Raw genomic sequence first — 24,413 nt, 5'->3', positions numbered from 1 at the left:
GACTACAGCAGCCTGCACTATGTGGAGAGTGCAGACGTGAATGGACATTGGTAAAATATATCAACTTCAGGCAGAAAAGTTCATTAATCTTTTTGAGAGTCCATGCTTCTCCCGCTCAGAGAAACTGTGACATATTTCAGTTTAGAAAGCAGAAAAACAGATCAAAGGGAAAAGGCTGCAATACATCTCAGTGGTCAAAACTTTACCCATGTGAACAAGATGATGTGCAATGAAATCATTTGCTCCTTTCCGAGCCAGTAAAAATTTACCAGGTTCATTTGGGAGGGGTGGGGGGTGAGGCTTGTTTGTTTGACTGTTTTTACAATCCATCACCATTCAATCTTCAGATTAAAATATGTTTGCTTCCCCTACTAATCAGATTTTCAAGACCAAGCATACTACATGAAGAGCCATCTACATGACAAAACATGACATTTATTGAGACAGACTAGGAACGAAAATTTATGCATCAGTTCTACAAAAGGTGAACCAACCACTGAGCTTCACACTTCAAGCTCTGAAAAGAAACATGATATAAGAGAAGAAAGTACATGGTTAAAAAATACACAAGTTGTTCTGGTGTGATGAGTAATATCAGGAACGATAGAATGAAAACATGCCTCCTGATCTCTGTGAATTGTATTTTTAAAGCGCAATATGCTGAATGAATATTTTAATTGCTTCACTGCTAAAAAAAAGATTATGAATGAGAAAAAGTATTAACTTTGTAGCAAAAATCATTCCGTATACTACAACTAATCTGAAGACGCAAAGGGCTCTGCCTCCATTCAGAGGCACGCTGTGCCTGTGCTCTTTTCCCCACTCTCCCTCTCGGACACAGCCAAGTGGCATCTCATGGTTCTCAGCAGTTTCTCTTGTGGACGCTCTCAGGTGACAGGTTTTGCTATTTTCTACTCATTTCCAAGGAAAAATGTGTGGTTCTGCCATGTTCAGTCGGTATTCCTGAGCTGCACCTTCCCTTTTCAGCCATGGTATCTGACAGCACACTAGTATTCAGCTCATGTAGCTCCTCCTCTCCCAGGAACCTGAAGTCAGCAGCAGACTGAAGTGATTCAAAGATACTCTCTTAAAAGCAAGGGCATTAAATATTCATCTAAAATGCATTTCTGTCAGAAAATAATATGGGTAATACAACAGAAATGAAACGGGCGTTACATAATACTTTACCTAACTTGACAACATTTCTTAAATTCTACTGAAGAACCTATTCGTATCTGGGAAAGACAACACTTATTTTGCAAATTTTATTTTAATTTCCAGGCTCAGACACAGGAAGGTGGCTGTGTCATGCAGGCAGAGATGAAGCTGATTCTTCACAACTGGGAGCTCAGTTTCTGATGCTGTGCTTTACCCGGATTACTGTCTTGCTTTGTTTTTGTTTTTCCAACAGCCCATTATTCACCAGAAGTCTCACCCCATCTTTGTGTTTCAATCACATACCTATATAGCTGTTTAATACTATATTCTCCAGCAGGTTTAACTATGCCTGACAAGTTGTAAGACTGTGATGGATGTTACCAGGATCCTTTTACATTTACAGAAACTGAGGCAAAGGAAATGAAATTCTTTGTTCAAGTCCTTTACGGAGTTAGATCCACAGCCTGGTGAGTCTCCTAGGGCAGATCTCAGCTGAGCTAAGTTGCTACAGTCCCAGTGAGCTGAACAGTGGCACCACTGCCAAAAGCCTTTGCCAAGAATACTGGGATGGGTGGATAAGCAGCAATTTTCACCAATGGGGTATCAAATCCCACTCCCCCAAAGGACTTTTGACAGATACTTCTGTCTCTCTCCTGACTTTATATGTAGAGAACATTTCTTAATGTAATATTTATTGACACAACAGTGGCTGCTGCCTTGCTACATCTAGGAGAAAAAGAAAATAGAAAACGCCGGAATCTGCTTACCTGCTACACCAAATAATCAACATAGTACCAAGTTATCAGGAGATACAGGAGACCAACTCTGTTCTCACACAGACCAATCCCAGGGTAGCCACTTCTGAAGTGAAAAGAATTACCTTCAACTCTGCAGCATAACTGAGTTTGCCCAGTCATATAAAGTTTATTCTTCCTGTCTAGAATATATTGTCCCTTCTTTTACATCATCTCTTCTTAAAATAAAAAAAAAATGAGGATCAAACTAGAAGTATTAAAAATGCTGGGTGAATCTGTGTTGCAGTGTTTCTCAAGTGACTCTCTTAATCGACGCACACTGTTAATTTCTGAATGTTCTTTCCTTTTTTTTCCTCACTAGAAATATTCTGTGTATGTCTTTGGAAGAAGCTGTCAGAGAGTTGCTAAATACATCAGGCTGCTTTCTTTCACACGTGGCACTATGGAGTGTATAGCAAATACTATCAAGATGAGGAAACCCAGCATGCATAAGCCTGAACTCATTCTGTTGAGCTTTCTCAATAACAACTCAGTGTAAACCTGTGCTGATCAAAGTAAAAACTGAAAGAAGGGACATTATACGAACTTTTTAATGACAAATTTTCCATGGACGAATGCACAGAGCTGCTTTCCTCTGATGAATCATATGTTTCTCTTTCCAGTAGATTTTTAAACTTTCACTTTAAAGTTGGCCCTCCACCATTAATGTTGCTGTCTACTTGCTGGTCAGAAGGACTTGCTCTGGTCAAGTCCCATGATTCCATGACACAGACAGAAAGGACAGGATAAGGTGCAGACTTCCTGCTCCACAGACTGGTAAGAGTGCACTTAGGTCAGCATTACATCAGAGTCTTCTCCTCTGGTGTTGCATGAAGTTTGTTTTTGCATTGCATCTGAGAACATATTTGTATCCACACCATGCAGACACAAAGTGAATTTGGACTCAAGAAGGGGTTCAGACCAGTGCTCGAGGCAGAGAAGATGCTATCTGTGTCCTAATAAGGAGAGCTTGGATGTCTCATGCCAAGAGCCTTTGAGAAATGCAATTTATCAGTTTCAAGGCTGACCTTGATTCAATGGATTTGGCTTCAGAGTCAAGAAGCCAAGGTTAGTTCAGAGTGTGTTTACCACAACAAATTTTCCATGACAGTGGACTGTTAGATATTTAATCTACCAAGAGTTACACATGACCAGCCTGAAGCATATGCATTTGTAAAACAAGTCAATAATACATTGATGATATGTCTGAAACAATATAGATATACTTGGTTAGTGTACAATTTTAGCATATGAATTATTTGACAGCTTGCTTTTCTAATTTGAAACAAGAGATTGGATGGATGTGTGGAAAGAAAAGAAATGTAGAATGTGAAGGATATATAGATACCTGGAATGTAAGGCCACCTGTTTTGTGAGGACATCTGGTCAATGGCTGTTCAGCATATAAACAGGGATGAGACAGGAAAAGTAATAACCCACACTTCTATATTCAAACTGTACAGAACACGAGGCAATACCAAAGACTAGGTCTGCGAGGTCACTGGTTGATGGGCTGCTGAAGGAACCACTCAAAGGCTTGAACAGGTTTAACCAGTTTTGTTAAGTGGTAAAGCAGGGCAGGGGGAGAAGGCATAAATGACAAGGTTATCACAGGTCTTACAGGGAAAAAGCATACTTATGGGATGCTTTCAGGGGATTGTGTCAATGTGCAAAACTTAGGCGATGTTTAGCAGAAGGGCAAAGGCAGGAAAAGGGAGACATCCAAATGCACGGGGGAGGAACAACACGAGAAAACAGAGAGAAGGGCATGATGAAGGGCTGGTCATGTATAAATAAGTTGCACTTCAGTATGCTTGTCTGGCCAAACTCTGTGCCTGATCACTGCAGTCTATTTTATCTTCTTATTAAACCTATTTCCTAACAATTTTCCTGGATGAGGACAGTCTACATTCTGGATCGGCATAATGCTAATGAATCTCAAGCTAGGGTAGCTGATGAGCAGGATAGGAGATCTGGGAAAGAGCTATCAGAGAGACTGTAGATCTAGAGGATAGGTATCAGCGAGATGAGGGTCGGAGGATCTGCTACTAGGCAGACCAAAGGTCTGACCCAACTACCAGAGAGACCTCTTCGTGTCTGCGTGTGTGTGAGATGAGACCTGACAGCAAGCTTTGAGCCTGATTAGCCGGAGAGTAAGGACCACATATAATTGTTTGTGTTTGCGTGAGCGCTGCTTTGTGTGCATGGGGTGCCTGTGCAGGCACTGTTCTCATGTTTGTGTTGATCTGTTGTGTGATCTAAGCTTCTTTAACATACATACCCAACAAAATGAACAGGGACGCTTTTATTTCTAAAATGATCTGTATCTGATTAATTTCTCATTCATTTATTGGATTGGTTTTGTAGATAAGTAATTTAGGTTAGTATATACTACATTATGCTTGAAATTTTAACTGGGTTACATGTTCAGCCTTACGTCATGTTTACTGAAGGATACAGAACAAGAGGAATCACCAGCTGGCTTGTTATGCTAGTCCAAGTGCCCACCTTCTGATGCAATGCCAGAACATGTCCTGCTCCATTTCCAAGCAGCAGTTAGAGTTTGGTCTCGATCACTCTGAAGACCACTGACACTAATCCCACAGATCGGAGCAGGTGGTTCATGCAGCATTCAAGCACTACTCTTATACAAAGGATACACTGGAGTCAGTGGATCCATTAAAAAAAATCCATTAAAAAAAAATCCAGAGACCTCTCCCGAGGTACATTTAGCTCCCTTTGGGAAAGATGTCTGGATCCACTGCTTTCAGTATCTTCTGCCTGCTTTGTATTACACTGGTTAAATATAACCTTTACTCTTTTTAAGACTACTCTGGTCAAAGGATACTTTCTGTGCTCTAAAAAGAACTGACAGAAGGACAATTTATGAACTTGGGGCATTTCAGGAAAAAAAAATTAGTGTTAAGTATTGTAGGAAATATTGCACCCTTCTTAATCTACCTCTTACTTTTCAGGACAAATGCATGCCAAAGCTTGCACAAATCCTAACACAGCTTGAAACTGAATTATTGTCAGATATAAGCAGTAACATCATTACAGTCCATGACCTGAATTGACAAAACATGCTACCTGTCACTGGTTCAGCACAGAAGCCATGCTGTTCCTCCAGGCTCTCTGTTTAAAGTCTAACAATTGGATGTGAAAACGTGACTGGCTTGCTTCCCTGGGGATGGGGAAGGTCTGCCCGAAAACCAAGGATAACCAGGACTGTCAGACTGAGCAGAGTTCATGCTTTGACTTACAATCAAAAGTATTATTTTCTCACATTTAGAAGGACAGAGAACTTCTCAAATGTGAACGAACTGTAGGTGAGTGATCTTTCTTTGTATCAAGGTATCAGAAGACTAGCCCTGGAATCTGGCTGTTGCTTATGGCTTTGCAACAGCAGAAGTAAAGTCAAAGCAAATAGATGTTAGCTGTTTTGACTATTACTACAGTTTTGAACTCTATTTTGAAATAAAAATTATTCTTTTCCTCCCAGCAGCGAAGCGGAGAAGCAAAACCCTCTCTTTCAATCACTGTGTGGTGGAAATTGCCTCTTCCATACCCTGTAAGGCTGTAAAAATCAGAGCTAGAAATACAAAAAGGAAGGAAAGTGAAGCCTCAAGTTTTAAACAGTTTAGCCAAAGACTGTTAGATAATGAAGTATTCCAACACAGCCTAAAAATATTGTTGTGATAGAAACCAAAACACCCTTCCTCTTCTATTTATACTCAGCAAGTATCTGACATGTTGTTCAAATTTTGCCAGTAGGTATAACTGGAACATCCTCTTCTGCATTTAATTCTGACTACCCTGCCTTACAAAGTAAAACATAATGGAAACCAGAAGAGGATTAAGAATAGGTGACAAAAATTGTTAGAAACTGACAGAGTGATAAAGTGTGTTTCTAGAATAACACAATCTCCACTTCCCAGTAAGACATTAAGCGTTCCACCATTAACAGCTCCACAGACCTAATTCAAAGATTAATTCATGGTTAAATGCTTACTTTCAACAGTTTTCTTAATATTCACTTTTGAATAACTCTTAATCCAAAGGAAGAGAAGGAAATCTAACAACAATCAAGCCTTTTTAGACATCATATATATTAATTGCCAGCTTAACTGACAGAACACACTGCATCATCCACCACTTATTCTGTGACATTTCCATTATTAAGAAAGCATGTTTCAATATAGCAAAATACAAGTGTTTAAACACATGGAATTATTTTTAATGCCACTGTGTTACATATGTAACAGAATTAAAAAATAACTGACTGCTAGCACAGATGACGGTATATATCCAATAAAACCCAAATTAAAAGGACAATTCAATTTAAGTCTGCTTCTGGAAACTTTTAGTAATAATTGGTTTTAATGTTCTTAGATGCTGGTTTTCTAACTAATAGAATAAGTGCTTATTATTTCACATGCAAATGGATTCCGAGCAATTCTGTTCCATGGGTGCAGGAAGGAGAAGCTAGAAGTGAGCAGAACCAAATGGCAAAAGCCTTTTCAAACAGTGGCAGGCAGTGTAGTGTTTCTGAGACACTCTGACTACGGCCACCCTGCTCCTTGCGGGCTCACCGTCTGAGCAGACCTCTGCACGCACACAGACCAGAGCACTCCAGGGAAGTCCAAGAGGCCACTGCCCGCACAGCAACTTGACCGCACAGACCGTTACACACGGTATTCATAAAATTATTACTTTTCTAGATTTTTTTACTGCAATTCCAAATCCTCTCCACGAGACCCTTCCATTACTTACCTTTGCCGGATCTTACATTACTAAAATGACTTTCATCTAAGAAGCAAAAAAACATCGTATTTTTCACGGAAGGGTTTGGAAGATGGGCAGCCTCATTGCTAGCTACCTTCAGAGGCCTGATTCCTAAAACTTAAAATGGATGTGAAGGGAAGAAAACAAATTTCCATCAAAACAGAATATGGGAATAGTATTTACTATAGTATGTCTCTTGAGATAAACATAATTCTGTGATTCTGTACTGGTTCAAACTCTCTCTACACTATTTCTTCTGATGTGCCTACAGAACAGCAGGTAGACAATACAAAATCCATACATTGCAAATGCACATGAGATTTATTACAGATAAATTTACCTGTAACATCATAGGGTAATTTAGTCTAATTAGCAAAGTAATTTGCTACAAGTTTAAAAAAGTGCTGAGCAATTTTGGCTTAAAATAGAGTGGTACGTTATGCAAATTGCTGCATTAGCTCCAAAGCCTAATTTGTTTAAGGAATCTAAATCAGAGTTTGGATCTAGCTCCCATTTAAGAATGGTTTTGTAGAAACTGTCATTAAGGACTTGCTAGATCAGACACAAAGGCAACATAAAGCTGTGAACAGGCATAACTTAAATAAATTCAACCACTGGTACATATACAATGTTCTGCTTTAAGTTAAATAAGACTTGTTCCTTGTGTACTAAACTGCAGGGCAAGGGGATCTTCTTTCTGTGTCCGTAGAAATCAGGTAGGTGTTTCACAGAACCACAGAATGTTAGGGATTGGAAGGGATCTCGAAAGATCATCTAGTCCAATCCCCCTGCCGGAGCAGGATTACCTAGATCATATCACACAGGAACACGTCCAGGCGGGTTTTGAATGTCTCCAGAGAAGGAGACTCCACAACCTCTCTGGGCAGCCTGTTCCAGTGTTCAGTTACCCTCACTGTAAAGAAGTTTTTCCTCATATTTATGTGGAACCTCCTGTGTTCCAGCTTGCACCCATTGCCCCTTGTCCTGTCAAGGGATGCCACTGAGAAGAGCCTGGCTCCATCCTCATGACACTTGCCCTTTACATATTTATAAACATTAATGAGGTCACCCCTTAGTCTCCTTTTCTCCAAGCTAAAGAGACCCAGCTCCCTCAGCCTCTCCTCATAAGGGAGATGTTCCACTCCCTTAATCATCTTCGTGGCTCTGCGCTGGACTCTCTCTAGCAGTTCCCTGTCCTTCTTGAACTGAAGGGCCCAGAACTGGACACAATATTCCAGATGCGGCCTCACCAGGGCAGAGTAGAAGGGGAGGAGAACCCTTCTTGACCTACGAACCACACCCCTTCTAATACACCCCAGGATGCCATTGGCCTTCTTGGCCACAAGGGCACACTGCTGGCTCATGGTCATCCTGCTGTCCACTAGGACCCCCAGGTCCCTTTCCCCTATGCTGCTCTCCAACAGGTCTGTCCCCAACTTGTACTCATACCTGGGGTTGTTCTTGCCCAGATGCAGGACTCTACACTTGCCCTTGTTATATTTCATTAAATTTCTCCCCGCCCTACTCTCCAGCCTGTCTAGGTCTCTCTGAATGGCAGCACAGCCTTCTGGCGCGTCAGCCACTCCTCCCAGTTTTGTGTCATCAGCGAACTTGCTGACAGTGCACTTTATTCCCTCATCCAAGTCATTAATGAATATATTGAATAGTACTGGCCCCAGTACCGACCCGTGAGGGACTCCACTAGACACAGGCCTCCAACTGGACTCTGTCTCATTGACCACCACTCTCTGGCTTCTTTCCTTCAGCCTGTTCACAATCCACCTCACTACCCGATCATCCAGACCACACTTCCTCAGTTTAGCTGCGAGGATGCTGTGGGAGACTGTGTCAAACACTTTACTGAAATCGAGATAGACCACATCCACAGCTTTACCATCATCTATCCACTGGGTTATGTCCTCATAAAAGGCTATCAGGTTGGTTAAGCATGACTTCCCCTTGGTGAAACCATGTTGACTGCCCCTAATGATCCTCCTACCCTTGATGTGCCCAGAGACAGCACCAAGGACAAGTTTGGAGGAATGATTGTGCGACACATGAGGACGCACAGCACAGGGTCAATACTCATAGGCTTTTCTTCTGGGAGTGGCTGTTCTCTTTCTGTTACCAAGTATACATTTGTTTTTCCCTGTGTCTCTTAAGTGACCTCTTTAGACCTGGGGATCTATGCATGGGGTTAAGAGAGACTCAAAAATATGTTCTGAAAAGAAGGAGACTCAAAATCATGTTCTAAAATTGCCCTGAAAAAGTATGAATACATGTGCTGCTTTCTCAGTCAGTAAACCTTAATGTATTCTGCACTGTGATACGTTTTGATTTTCACGCTTGGTAGGAAGGATATGCCTATTATAAATCAAGGTTTTAGAATGACTTTATTTTTTACTAAAAAAATCTCTGGCTAAGTATGTTACTATAATAGTAAAGCAGTTTACCACTAACACTCAAAACACATTAAATTTGTAGGCTGACACAAGCACCCTATTCTAAATTTAAACATCAAGCGTTAATGGGTTCATCCAAATAACACTCCCAGCTGCAGGCGCAGAGCTGACCTAAAGTGCTTATCTGAATGTGAAGGTATCAGAAAAGCGATTTTCAATCCCAATGTTAAAAGCAGTATGTCCTAAAATGGACAGCTCGGCATTGACCTGCATTAACCAAGCTCCTCAGCTTCTGTTTCACTGCAGGTATAAACTGAAGAACACACACAAATTAGGAAAAATACGCACAAGCCGAAGCCCTTAGAAGGTATTGCAATTAATTGATTTTAATTTGGGGTCTTTGCTTTTCAAAACAGTCAAAAAAGACACAATACGAAAGGAAGTTCAGCCGTGTGCACTTTATAGATAATGCAACAGTAATATTAATTTAGGATGCAAAAGACATTGGCATTACTCAAGCACTGATCTAGTACTGTCTGAAGTTAAATGAAAAATGATGATTAACGCCAAGGGTTTGGATCATTTACTATCTAATATTTAAAAAGAATTAATCATCTATTTGAGAATGAAGGATTACATTTATTATTGGGGAAAAAAATTCAGCATATATACTCCACCGACGAACACCCTGGTATTCCTATAACCAGATTCCTAGTGCAGTTAAACAAGATATAGAAAATTCAACATTTTTTTTATGTAAAAAAAAGGTTAAGTTTTTTAGACAAATCCAGTAGGTTAGTACTTCAATACTCTAACAGTATCAGAGGTCATCAACTTCGTGCCAGATGAAAATTTCTGAAGCGGTAGTTAACTATATTCAGTTAAGCCTATTTATTATTAGTGGGGTTTGGTCAATGTGAACACAACTACGATCTTGGAACAAGGTGGTCACCAATAACATCACAGAAAATTCCCTTTTTCAGTCATTTAAGTCCAAACAACAGAACAACTCTATCTAACGTTTCAGCTCTAATTGGAAATTAAAAAAGATCTTTTTTGATGCTTGCCATAGCTATCTCAGACAGTTTGCCCTACAGAATAAACAACACATAACTTCTCCCCAGATCGAAAATACATTTAAAATTTATTAGATCAAGCGTCATACTGCCACCTGATGACCTCTGCTCCCATGACATTCTCTACGCCGATTTAAACAAGAGGTATTTCTCCTTACAACTGATGTATTATCCTCCAAAGAATCTCTCAGTCACATGAGAATTTTCTGTCTTAAAGCTGAAGTATTTGGGGGGCCAGTTACTGCCTCAAAAGCTAATGAATGCATTCTCACAATACCCCTCTTTGGTAGGAAGTTTTGCTAATAGAAACTCAGGCACATAAAATTAAATTATTTGCCTCAGGTCACAAAGGCAGGCTGCGGCACGGCTACAACTACGACCTGCAATTTAAGAGTTCCAGTGCAAAGCTGCAATGCAGAATCTTTCCTCTGTCTCCCCATTTACGTGAGTATTATAAATGGACTAAAAGTCAGCACAAGTAAACTTGCCTCATATCTAATGTACTTTGTAATACCCACAGTTCAATACACAAAATTATATATATATAAAAGTATGTATTATAGTAAGTGTGTGTGCATACATATATATATACTTGCACTAGTTTGAATATTATTTTTTTCCCTTTGTCTAGCTCAGTTTCTCTCTGCCTTCTAAAATCCACAACTTCTGATTTTTTTCTAAATCTCCTATACTCTTTGAAATAGAGGAGGATCAGACCTTCACACAGGATCCAGGACATGTGTAACATGGACTTGCAGAAGGCCCCAGCAATGCTATCCATTTCATTCTGTATTGCTTTCCTGACACTCAACCTTCCATCTGCTTGTTGGACTGCCAATAACAGTATTGTGTCATTTATCATTTTGCATGAATTATTTCTTTGTATATGTTAAATGATCCTTATAGAGGGCATTACAATCCCTGCTTTTTACACAGATGAGTATGTAGGAACAAATCAAATCTCTTTGTGAAACTAAAATATGTTATTATATTCCATATAACTTTTCATGCCATATCTCACAGAGGTAACGCATTTCTGTATCTGCCTGAACCAAGGTCTCTACAAGCTACCAACCTTAGAAATGTCAGCCATTTGTCAGTAAGTAGTGCTTTTCTGAGATGATGAGGAGGAGAGAATCTGGCCCACAACCAATCAAAAATGTACAAAACTTCAGAACTTCAAAATGGATAATTTTTTGTATCTTGTTTTTAATTGTCTTGTTTTTTCTTTTATTTCTCATGTGGTATGAGTCATACTCTGAGTTATACCAGTGTGAACCCTAGAAGAGCAGGACTGACTTCAGCAGTATTGCTGTAAATTGACTCTGAGGTGACATGAAGGACTCTGCTTCAAGCGACTTCAAATAGCTTTCTGCAGTGGCTGGATAGACAGGTAGGCATTTTGATTTTAGAGTCTTAGGTGTCCTTATGCCTCTACAAACCTGTGCCTTCTGCTGCAACCACTCTTGCTAGCTTAGTAACAGTCATCTCTTTGTATTTTTAAACACATTTTGGAGATCGGCTGATGGTTTTTACCTTAGATGTTTCACTGGTACAGCCTTTTAATCAGTACTACAATTCACGTTATTGAAATAATTTTGCTGCCAACCCTTTTAGTACAGATATGTTGAGAAAGCATCAAATTACAGATATTGATATCAATCTAGGTTATTTTATTTCTATATCTAGTGTGCAAAGTCTTACTGTGGCTTGCTGGATGATGAGAACAGTAATAAAAAAATATGCTATACAACAGGAAAGTAATCCTCTGCATTAACACATCAGCCTAATAAATCAGAGAAGCAACTGGTAGAAGAGTTATGAATAGAAAGAAACCCATGGCATATATACAAGAACATTATCCTGCTTGAAAAAGTTGCAAATATATTTATTGCCCATTCAAAATGTGGGAACATCATATTACTTATGTCAAATGACACTGTCTTTCAGTGTCTATTATCTTTCCTTCCCTACCACCTAATATTTTCAAATACAAAAGATACAGCTTTTACAAATGTTTTAATACAACCGGGACATTTTTTCCTCAGACCAGTGGAGAGGGATTCACAACACAGTGCAATGTTCTTACTGCACCTGCTGCATGCCACAGAAAGTAGCACGAAGGCATTCATCTTACACACATAATAATGATTTTTTTCTTTCCTCCTAACTGCGTGAAAAGCATTATCACCAGATGTTCACATCTGAATTTTCTGACTAATTGAATTTATTGCCTAAAATTCTCTTCTACATCGTTACTCATTCAGAGGCAAACTCTGGCTGCCCAGAGCTGAAAAAGATAGAAACTTTTAGCCAGTATTCTCATCTCCTGCAAGGCAGACACTGTAGGAGCGAGTGCTAAACCCAGATAAATAGGAGATCTAGACAGGTTTTGTTCAAGACCTCATTCATTCCCTTCAGCCCACAAGAAGACCAGGGCCAGGCCCCTGAACAGCAGCAAAACAAAGGTCAGGCTCAAGGATGTTTGCAGACACTGCTAACAGTCTGCACTGTAGTGCATAAATGCAAGAGTCCAGACAACAGTGAAGCTGCAATTATCCATATGAAGCATGGACAGTTGTTAATAATTAAAACCAATGATTTTGGCTTGCTTTGGCTCTAAATAATTGTTGCTGACTACTTACTAGTATCATAGAAAAATGTATCTTAAAGAAGAACTTCTGGGAAGAGTGGGCAAAACTTTGTCCATTTGGTTATTCCCTGGAGAGGGAATACCTGGGCAGTTGTGGGGGGAGCATGAAAGCAGTGTAAAGCAGTGTGGGGGGTAAAAATACTGATACATACTGTCAATATTATGCCCACCATTTTGTAAAACAATAATGTTTTCAGGCACTTTGTAAATCCATTCGATTCAGTCTCATTTTGAGATGAGAGAGAATGATGTAATGTTACAGAACGACTGAAAACAACAGGAAGGCAGCAAGCAAAATGTCTAATTTTTGCTTATCTAGCATTAACTCAGAAAAAAACAACCACACCTAGATGTTCCATTACGTTTATGAAATAATATACTCATGTTTACTTATTTTTAAAACCATGCCACTTTACAGGACTGATACTTTATTCCCAGTTGAGGCTATTTTTCAAAAGGAATAATTTTGTAATATTTTCCTAATCTTAAATCAAGTGAAATATATGCCAGGCGCATGGTAAATCATTATTATAATTCAGGCACAGTATCCTGACGATGAAGACAAGAATTACCACGGTTAAATAACCCCAGAGGGATCCCAGAGTGTAAAATGCCACTCCTCCTGTGCTACAGAAAGCACAGATTGTGGGGACACAGCACAGCACTCAGTGACATTCATTAATACTCAGTCTTAATAAACGTAAAGACTGTGCCCAAAACAAAGACATGCACTCTATCATCAGAAGAGATAAATGTCATAAAATGATAGTGCATAGATGGTGAAACCAAACGGAGAAATGCTTTCAGAAATGTGTTTGAAAGCAAGACTACCAGTTTAAGATTTAATTCCCTGATAGAAGGTGGGCTTCTATGCCTTTTTTTAAAAAAAGTGAAAAGGCCTATCATTTTATAGTTAACCATGTTTCTGGAACTTACTAGCAAAGTAAAGACAATTTATTAGCAAGAAAAAACAACAGTGACATATTCTGATAAATATTATTTAGTAACTCAGTGTTGGACTCTAGACTGGGAGAGAAACAGAATTACAATACTTTAATGCTAGTAAATGAAAGCGTGGTTTTTATTAGCATTACTCTAAATAATAATGTTTTAGGACCATTAAAAGTGTAAGTGGTCTTAACAAGAGTGTTAATATAGACTATTGTGTCAAGACCAATGCAGCCATTTCTGCCTCATCTGTTTTAGTTAATATTAAACAGGGAAAATGTTCAGCCACAGGCTTGTATTATAGGTGATGAGTTAGTGCTTCTTTGATTCACACAATTCAAACTAGAAGAGGAAAGGGGGTACCATGGAGATAGCATAAAGGGAGATCCCAAAGCAGAGATATTACGACACTTCAAACTAGCACTGGAGTTACTGAAATGCGATCGAATATACTCTCTTGCACACCTATCAATAGAGAAGGGCCTGAAGTGCAGAAATTATTGTTTTACTCAGGAGAAACAGACCATTTACATCTGCCTTCCTTAACACGGAAATACATATCAAGCCACTGACTGCTGGAATAAATAAAATGGAAGGGAGCAGAGAGATTACAAGAGGTTACACAGGTCTGAAGATGGGATCAAAAGGGGCTGATTTAAAAAAAAAAAAAAGCAGCTATAGCAGAAAACAAAGGTTGCTTTCAAAAAGATTTCTCCTATGGAAAGAAGGTGAGACAAGGCATAGTTAGTATATCAGAGTGATGAGATCTTGATCGTGGAGAAAAAAGGGCTTTGCTTCTGCAAATCTAACAGAACAGAGGTTTCATCCTTCATCTGTTCCAGGTTTGTGTTCTATGACTCTTTCAACAGGATAGGGGAAAAGATGTCTTCAGCCCCTACACCCCACTTCAAATTACTGTGACTGCAAGAATGCCACAAGATGCACAGCACCAGGCAAACTAGAGACAGAAAGATCACTGTGACACAGCCTTGCATCCTCCCCTCTCAGCCCGAGGGATGGGAGAAAGCAGTGACCTAAGATACCATAGGAGAGCCTGTCACCAGTGAGGATCCATTATCGCGTGTCCAGTCCCGTGGAGCATGAACTGCTGCTCTCTCCCTCAGGCAACTTTCCACCTCCTGGAGCAGCTGCTGATGAAACAAGAAGTACCTGAGAGCCCCACAACAAAGGACCAGGGCAATCCTCTCCCACGCTCGCAGCTCAGCCGGGGCACACCTCTGCTCTCATGGACGTCCGTGTCAAAGAGCAGGATTTGGCATTTTTGGTACCGTTTGAGTATATCATATAAGCACCCAATGAAAGCAAAGTGGGACAGCACTCTCAAACGTTTTCAACCTGAAACCGCACAGGTGTTAGTATTGATGTGTTGTTGCCAATTTATCATCCTTGAGAAGAATAAAAGGAAATAATCAAAGCAGGATAAAGTTATCATCCCTGTTTTACAGGAGAGCCCATGATCATGCAGGGCTAAAAATGGACCTAGGGCTTGAAACTTAGTCAAGTGCTTTCAGTATAAATCCATTTCATTTCAGGTGTATTCAGGTATACAGCTCTTACTTAATCTGTTCATCATTTATGACATCTTCACATATCTACCCCACCTTTCTCTTCTCTCTGGCTACAATGAAACATAAGTATGTAATTTTTTGTGTCACAGTATGGTAAGACTGGATTTGAGCTACTGGTATGCTAGAGGAAGCTAAAATAACAGATAGTCAAATTGATCAAATTAACTGTTCTTGTCACAGCTTGGTTTTGTAATCATTATCATTCCCTCAGTTGACCAAGTCTCATTTAATAATTAGAGGTCAGTTATTTTACACTTTGCAGTTACTTCTCATGTAAGATAAATGCAGTACACCACAAATACTGTAATAGCATAGCCTCTGTTGGTTGAAATACATTCTTCAAGTACCACCAGTTCAAAAGCTCTTTGGAAAAATAAAGTTGAAAAACGTCATTCCTCATGCTAAAGAATAAAAATCCTGAATGTAATGGGATAAGAAGTAATCATAAAGCTATTTGCATATTTTGTCTTACTGTGACAAGTAAGACTCTGTGGTGCTGTTGATGGTTGTGCATGGAATTACACCTAACTTTCTTTCAGTGTAAAATCATATCCTCGAATGACAAGGTGCAAGGAGTAGGACATCTGCTTGGAAAAACTATTCCAATAATGCAAACTAAGACAATTTACTAAAGACAAATCAAAGGGTCATTTCCAAAAGTATTTTGAGCATAAAATATTTTTTAAAAACCAAGTAGCATTTTGTATATGAATAATTGAGAGTATAAAGCCCAACCTACATCGCAAAACAACACAGCACCTGTTAATTGACATCTTAGAAAACAGACTAGAGGTCAGTAAGAACCTGAAAGTTAAGTCCTGTAAAATCACCATTAATAAGGTTTTATAAAATAAAAAAAATAAATTCTTACCTAAAGACTGTTTCTGGGTACATCACTGGGTGCTGCAAGTAATTTCTACCAGTAAAAACTACACAGAGAGCGTATTTGAAAGGGACTGTTTGACATTTACTTCCACAGGTGAATATGACTACCAGGCTGATGGGGATATAGACCCAAACCATCCTGCATGCAATAATCTAAACATAGGTAAGCAAAAGCATGAACATCTCACAGCTCATTTTGGGAATCAGGTGCAGGCAAGCACCCCTTCATATAACAATCATCATTAAAATAGTAAATTCTTTGTGAAGCCATTTAGGGAAATATTTCTCAAACGACGAGATTTTACCAATACAGATGTTTAACATATGAAAATTCTGTTTATCAAAGTACTAATAAAATATTTATAACTGAACAGAGAAGTATACTTTCTCCAAAAGTATGCAATTATTGTCTGCACTAAAATGCACTCTCAAGTTTTAGAGTATCTCTGCAATTTTCACATTACTTTTCAGTATCACCTATGAGACACTTCTTTCATTTAAATTAAATACCATGGCTATATCATCTTGCATGTAGAGATTAAAGGAGTTTACATAATGTCTTTAATGGAAAACTGACAGTATCATCACCAGACAAGCCAAATTCCAGCCTTTAACTGAAGAGATTTTAGAGGAAAAAAGAAAGACAGAAGAGGAAGGCTGTGGGAAAGTGAATGTAAAACTATGATTCTTCTTCAAACACACAGGAAAAGAAAGATATTCTGTTTTCTCTGGGACCCCTTATGGAGACAGAGGGGAATCTTGCAGAATACTGTAGAAACAAAATCAAGATGTCCTTCAAGGATGATGAGAGCACCTCCAGCCCCCCTTCTGGATCCTTCAAATGTTATGGAGTGAAGAATTCTGTCAGCATTAGCCAGCAGGTCTAAACACAACATCATGGACTGTTTGCCCACCACCCCATGCTAAGTGTAAGTATTCTTTGGGACAAAGCCACGCTAGAAACAGGTGTGTATGTAACTTTGACCATCATGGATCTAGCAGTACTATGGATGATATCAAAGTTACTACAACACTGCAATTATGTGAATTATAGATGTAAAAGAGATACAGGTAGGAAAAAAGTACATTCTGGAAGATGATGACAGTAACTTACATTATATAATGAGATTTTTTTTTTAATATGGTTCATGTTCATATTCCATTTCAATCAGATGGACTACCACACACTTAACAAAACAGAGGATGGGAAAGAAAGATGCATATTCAAGAAGCCCTCACTAATAATAATAAAGAGTAACATAAATACAAAAATAATGAAGACAAACAAGAGGTTAGTATAGCCTAAGCCCACTGCCTGACATATGAAAGAGTGGTGGTATCGTGTTGAAAGGATTCTGGGCACATTCTGAAGAACTCACAGAAGAAGATGCAGAAGAACTTTTAAGATTAATGACAAAATGAATGTTAATGATGGTTTTGAACAAGCATGGCACTCATTTTTTTTAGAACACCATGCAATAACGTCTGGACTGATACTTTTCTTCTAAGACTGTGTGAAGTGAGTACATGGGAACGCTCTCCAAGATAAAGAGGAAATTGTCTGATCCAGCACGGTTTATTAAGGATGCAAGGGAAGGCTTCAGGCAGGACAGTTCAGTAGTTACTGTTCTTTTATGTGGCATATTTGCACGATTTTTCTGAGGTAAGAACCTCAAGTGCTGTGGCTTTGATGACAAAAATTAATTTCTTAGCTTGCAGAAAGGAGTCATTGGTGCCAAAAACCCCGAGTGACCTGTTACACCTTTGCAGCTGATGGCAGGCTGCCATTTTCCATGAGGGCAAAATGGTGTTGGTGTGTGAAACTGCACAATTCAATCCTTTTATATGGTGACCTCATACAAAGGAGTGAGCTGTCATTATATGAAGAAAAATTGCTGTGGAAGAATGAGTCCTGTGTTTAATAGAATGTGCTCTTTTAAAGAAACGTTCTCTGCTGAGTATTTTAAAATGCTTCTCTTTTCCTATATCCCCTGCCTGTTCCTTCTTGGCATCCAGGACCAGCTACTCTGGCTCTGCTCACAATCTCACCATTGTTGGTGTAAGAGTCCTCTCCTAAGGAGAAAATGCCATCTGAAAGGGCCTTCTTGTGCTCTTCTGCCTGATCAACTTTTCATTTGCCTTCAAATATCTGATCAAAACTTCTTCCCTCCTTTCCATTTGCCTTTTAGTTGCATTCTTCACAGTCATCAATGAAAGAGTAATTTATATAAAGAATTGCTAACGTATTCTGAGATTCTGAATTTCAGAATTATTATGCCTAACTCTAATGGGCTGCCTGATAATTTTTACAACCTTCTGCCTATGTCCCCTTTCACATATGTGAGATCTTCAGAGAGAACTGGTCACTTCTCAATAGGAGAAGAAAAATCCAACTACCAGACATTAGCAAAAATAATCCAATTTCTTCAACTCCATTCTAATGTCTGCTGCACCACCTAAGCACCAAGCACAGGCAGTAAAGGTAGAGAATGAGAAGCGCTAATGAGAGCAGATGTAGTGTCTGCCTTGCAGTCAGCAGTACTTAAGGAGATTCAGAAGTAGCACTTGCGGAAAACTTTCAGGTAAGAGCAGCAGTTCCAATCATACTTTTAAATGAAGACTAGCACTGAACGGTTTTGAGCAGCACAGAAGCAACAGCATCTGTAAGGAATAACAGCACCATCTTTATCAAAGGTCAGTGTTTATCGCATTTACCTGTTGCTGCACTGGTATGTTCAGGGCTGGAAGGACAAAAATAAAAACTATACCAGAAATATAAAACCTAATTCACTCCAGAAGTCTTTTTGTAAAAAAGTAAAAGACTTCTGACACCTTAGTAGCCAGCCTGGGGCATCTTCACATAAACAGCTACCAACTTTGTTTAAAAGTCCTTTAAGTTAGAGAAGGGCATTTGCAGATCTTATTGGTCTGAGAGAATTGCTACAAAAAAGACTGAGCAGGGTGTTTATACTTATGTAGCAACAAAGATACATTTAGAGTGACGTCCTCAAATTTAGAAGTGCGCCTGTGATCAACATGTGTTTTAGAAATAACACCTACCATAAAGAACAAGGTCATGAAGGGAAAATGATCTCTCGTTTCCCTAGCCATACTTCAAACGTTTTTGACTTAATTTCTTTTTCATAGTTGCCTTCTACAGAGTATTTCCACTTCCTTTTCTTGAGGGGGACAGAAGAAGCAAGGAGTAGCGTTCCACACTTCAGCCACAGAAATTAAAATAGTTTAGAAGAGAAAAACGTAGCGGTAAAACCATAAAAGGTGTTAGAAATCTCAGAAACGCATATAGTCATAGCAGGTATTTTCTATTTCTGTCTAAAATTTACTTGACACTGTTCTACCCAAAAGGAATATAAAGACCTTTGTCCTACCAAGTACACGAGGAGAAATTTTGTACAAATCCCTCTAAACTCTTAGGAGAATAGGACAAGTTTACCACTATACAAAAACAAAATTGGAAGACTGAAAGAATAGTCAGGTTCAGAGGACAGATCATTAATCACCTGAGGCAATACAGTATAAATCATGCTTAAAATAATCTAAAAAGCATTTCAGGACAGTTATTTCCAGCAACTCTGGAAAAAATAGCCATTAATTGCAGTGTGACAATTTGATGCTCATTAGTGATAAAGGTAAATAAACGCTATTTTTTTTTCTGTCGATAACTCCAGAGTCGAAACTTTAACAACTGCAGTACATTTCAAATTCAATGCAACCAGTAAATAAACTGAATTGTTGCACAATATTATTCATTCTGTGTGTGTATGTTCAAGTGCATGATACACATTAATACTTAACAATTTATTTAGTGAATTTAATTTGCTTGTTCCTCAGTGCTGTCAGGCACATGAAATACCAGCAGTCTTCTTAACTTACACATGCCTGTGTTTGCCTTTTCTCCAGGGTTTGAAAGACCACCCAGACAGTTTTCTTTCTTTAGTCCAAGTCATTTGCTATGTTGAAGTTAGTTAGGCATTTGGTAAAGGCCCAGTTTCCTGTGCTTCAAAAGAATTGGAATTTTTCAGTTTTGTAATCTCAAACTCACACCCAGACTTCCAGAATTCATAATTATTAATTTGACAAGAGGTTGCAAGAAAAATAAAAATTAGGATGAGTGCTGGTGCTTCTTTTCCCTGCGCGTTGTGTCCAAGCTGGTGGGTTTCCCTGGGATCGTGTGTGGCAGAACTACCGCCCTGCTTTCCATGAAGAAGGAATCTGTTATTAAATGTGGTCATTCTCAGTCAGAGGAGAACTGGCTACAACATACAACTGGAACACAAATATTTCGCAGAAGAGTGAGTTTTGATATCAGTTCCTATTATTTAGGTCTTAGTTCACGTCATAATTCAGACATCCTTAACAGTTAGCATGTGAGTTGTCCCAGGTAGGTTTAAAAGCACCACTCAAATTCCTCTGGCTGGGCATAGTAAGAATCTGGGATATCTGCTGCGATATAGAATCATAGCACCATAGAATCATTTTGGTTGGAAAGGACCTTTAAGGTCATCAAGTCCAACCGTTAACCTAACATTTCCAAGTCCACCACTAAACCATGTCCTTAAGCACCACATCAACACATCTTTTAAATACCTCCAGGGACGGTGACTCAACCACTTCCCCGGGCAGTCTGTTTCAATGCTTGACAACCCTTTTGGTGAAGAAGTTTTTCCTGATATCCAATCTAAACCTCTCCTGGTGCAACTTGAGGCTGTTTCCTCTCATCCTATCACTTGTTACTTGGGAGAAGAGACTAATATCCTCCTCATTACAACCTCCTTTCAAGTAGCTGTAGACAGCAATAAGGTTTCCCTTGAGCCTCCTTTTCTCCAGACTAAACAACCCCAGTTCCCTCAGCCGATCCTCATAAGACTTGTTCTCCAGACCCTTCACCAGCTTCATTGCCCTTCTTTGGACTCTCTCCAGCACCTCAATGTCTTTCTTGTAGTGAGGGGCCCAAAACTGAACACAGTATTCGAGGTGAAGCCTCACCAGTGCCGAGTACAGGGGGACGATCACTTCCCTAGTCCTGCTGGCCACACTATTTCTGATACAAGCCAGGGTGCTGTTGGCCTTCTTGGCCACCTGGGCACACTGCTGGTTCACATTCAGCCGGCTGTCCACCAGCACACCCAGGTCCTTTTCCACTGGGCAGCTTTCCAGCCACTCTTCCCCAAGCCTGTAGCGCTGCATGGGGTTGTTGTGACCCAACTGCACTTAGCCTTATCTCCTTATCGACAGGATTTTGAACTCCGCACACAAAACGTGCCTCAAGAAATTCTTATTCAGTGGAGAGCTCAAGCAGACCCTAAGCACACTCCCTGTCCCTTTGGGTAGATCCTGATTCCAGTAAACAAACACAGATACTAAGTGCTCTGCTGAATCATGGCCTACATACAAAAGTACTTACCATTAAACACTATAGGTAGATAAATAGATAGATATAGGTATAGATAAAATAGTTTTCTAACATTCCATGCTTTAGTTTAAAAACCTTCACGAGGCATTAGAAAAGTAGACAGCACATCTAATTTTTTGTCTTAGAAAAAGCCACAATACCAGAAGTTTGAAAGCATATTCTCAGGTGGACTGTTTAAAAAACCCTGTATTTTGGCTTGTTTCCAAAGACAGTTTATGTATTACGGAGTGAGGAATATATCAAAGCCCTGAATAATAACAAATGAAAGGGGGAAATCCTAATTTTATCTGTTATCCTTTTTCAGAGAAGAAGCTCAGAGAGCTGCCTAGTGCTCTACTGTTTTATATACTTACCTTCACCCTTCAGCTTACAAAGGCTGATGTCTTAGTGGGATGGGTTAGATCAACAACAACCAGTCATCTTTTTCCCTAAATAGTTATCAATGAAAATCAAACCATCTTCTTCCCTCAAATGTGATAGTTACCTAAGGGCTCTCAATCTATGGCTAACAGGAAGAAGCACAGATTGTACAATGAATAAATCGCTCTTATCATTTAACTGCCTTTCTCAGAGATTAATCAATTCTTTAACTGAAAAACTGATTTGTGAATAAGGATGAGAAAAGAGTATGGAGAGAGTGTGTAGTTAAAATTTTCAGCAGTATCTTTAACAGAGTTCTCTTTTCTAGTGCACAAACATTCTTCATTTTAGCATTCATGTAAAATTTTTTTATTATTATTTCTAAGATGTTTGGGATGATGTACACAATCAGGGCAGTTCTGCCAGTGCCAGCAGACCACATACTTACTCACCTGGGAATTTCCTCAGCATGAAAAAGCCTAGAAGGGAAAGCTGCTACAGCCAGGCAGACCCATGGAGTGGTATGTGCTGAGGGTGAGGATAATGAAGCACTAGGAAGCCAGCATCACTGCACGGTTCTGACAAATTAGCAATAGCAGATCCTGATCTCAGTTCACCTCTACATGCCAGGCTAAAAGATGCCAGTACAGGCACAGATTTATGTGCACACCACATACCCCTGATTAGCAGTATCTCTGAGAGGGCCAGGGGAGGCAGCTGGGGCCGGTAACGGCTTCACTCATTCAATTTTAATTGACTCCTGTGTGTTTGTCAGATCCCTCAGAGCTGTCTTCCTTCTGTTTTAACTTGTGCCAAAAGCTGATCTGGTCCCATTAACCACAGGGAATGAGCAAGCAAGAAGTACCGATGAGCTACACGTATAGAACAAGCCTATACTGATGTTTGAATTACATTTTAGATAAAATCTGCACTGAATGTCAAGATCATAGACCAACGATCGCAGTTCAAGCTGCAAACCCAGTGAAATTAAACTCTATTCACACGATTATACATTAAAGCAGGCTTTGATTCAGAATGCTTTTGCTTAATTTTAATCTTCTGTGTTTGTACTGAGTGTCCAAACATCTCTCTTTGAAAATCCTAAGGAAATGTCCGTACGCTTCAGTGGATCAAGACTACACCACTACCTGTTTACTGAACAACTACTGATACAGTGTTTAAATGGTATACAATCAATCAAAATATTCAAAACCAAACAAAAAAATGAGTGACAATAATATTTTATGCATTTTTTACTTTCTCTAATGGTAATAAATGATTTAAGTGAAAGCTTGAGTAAAATGGGTCCAGACATATATAACGTGATTTCTCTTGTAACTCTCTTTAAAGCACGTACAAATATTGTTGATGATAAACAGTAGACAGCATCAGTGTTGAATAAAAGGTTTATAAATCTTACCTCTGCTTTTATTTTATTGTCTCCGAAACAGAGGTGTTGTAAGTAGGCTGCAGCATTGGACTGTACTGAGGGAAATTGATGCTGTAACATCTGTATAACTTCTGGAAGCTCTGGATCTCGCCATCCAAACTCTCTGTGCAAAAACAAACAAGAAAGATTCATCAAAAATTCTGCTATTAGTGGATAAATGTGGCAACAGTTGGGCCAACGAAGAAGAAAGACATGTCTAAGTAAAATCTTGATTTTTTTTCCCCATTATTTTCGAAGTAAACATTAAATCAAATACGAAGTTATTTTTCATTTTAAACTGTACTTCTCTGAAAAAAAAAAAGGTTATATAAAGTATGAGTAAATAACTTTATGGAAATAGGTCTCTTAACTGCTAAAGTTTCCTAAATAAAAATGGCTATATGAAATCTTAATATAAGAAAAGAAAGAAGCTACACGCTTATACCATTATACTTTCTCTATTATAATCAAAATATGGAGGCTAGAATCAGAACCACAAAGAGTTCGCTATGAAATGTTAGTTTGTCAAAAAGTCCTTTTTACTTACTGCAATCTTTATTTTATATAAATTGCTATCTTATCCAGAAAGTAATGGCCTACTTTGTCTTTTGGTTTATTTTTTCCAGACACGGTCCATGCTCAATGTAAAACTATTACACAGTTCTGGCCCTGCTTGAGCAGCGGGTTGGACCAGACGACCTCCAGAGGTCCCCTCCAACCTCAGCCCTTCTATGATTCTTTAATTTTACAATTATACAATACACACTTATAAATCGGATTACTTTTAAATCTTCATTCATACTACTCAATCTAAAGCAGCTAGGCAAATACAAAGACTCGGTCTTTGCACTTTTCTTTAATCCTACAAAGCATAAAACACCATTAGCATCAAATGAAACA

At 39.0% G+C, this 24,413-nt stretch overlaps 1 protein-coding gene across 1 annotated transcript in view; it reads right to left on the bottom strand.

Moving 5' to 3' along the window:
• The window catches only part of CTNND2 (catenin delta 2), a 570,838-nt gene that overhangs the window by 167,955 nt on the left and 378,470 nt on the right, over positions 1 to 24,413 (bottom strand). Inside the window, exon 9 of the mRNA XM_068395844.1 lies at positions 23,505 to 23,637. Within this exon, the coding sequence (XP_068251945.1) occupies positions 23,505 to 23,637 (133 nt within the window). The remainder of the gene's footprint in view (positions 1 to 23,504; positions 23,638 to 24,413) is intronic.

The sequence above is a fragment of the Nyctibius grandis genome, chromosome 3 (assembly GCF_013368605.1).
Source record: "Nyctibius grandis isolate bNycGra1 chromosome 3, bNycGra1.pri, whole genome shotgun sequence".
NCBI lineage: Eukaryota > Metazoa > Chordata > Aves > Nyctibiiformes > Nyctibiidae > Nyctibius > Nyctibius grandis.
The sequence above is the reverse complement of the archived record's forward strand: the minus strand, read 5'-3'. Positions and strand labels throughout refer to the sequence as shown.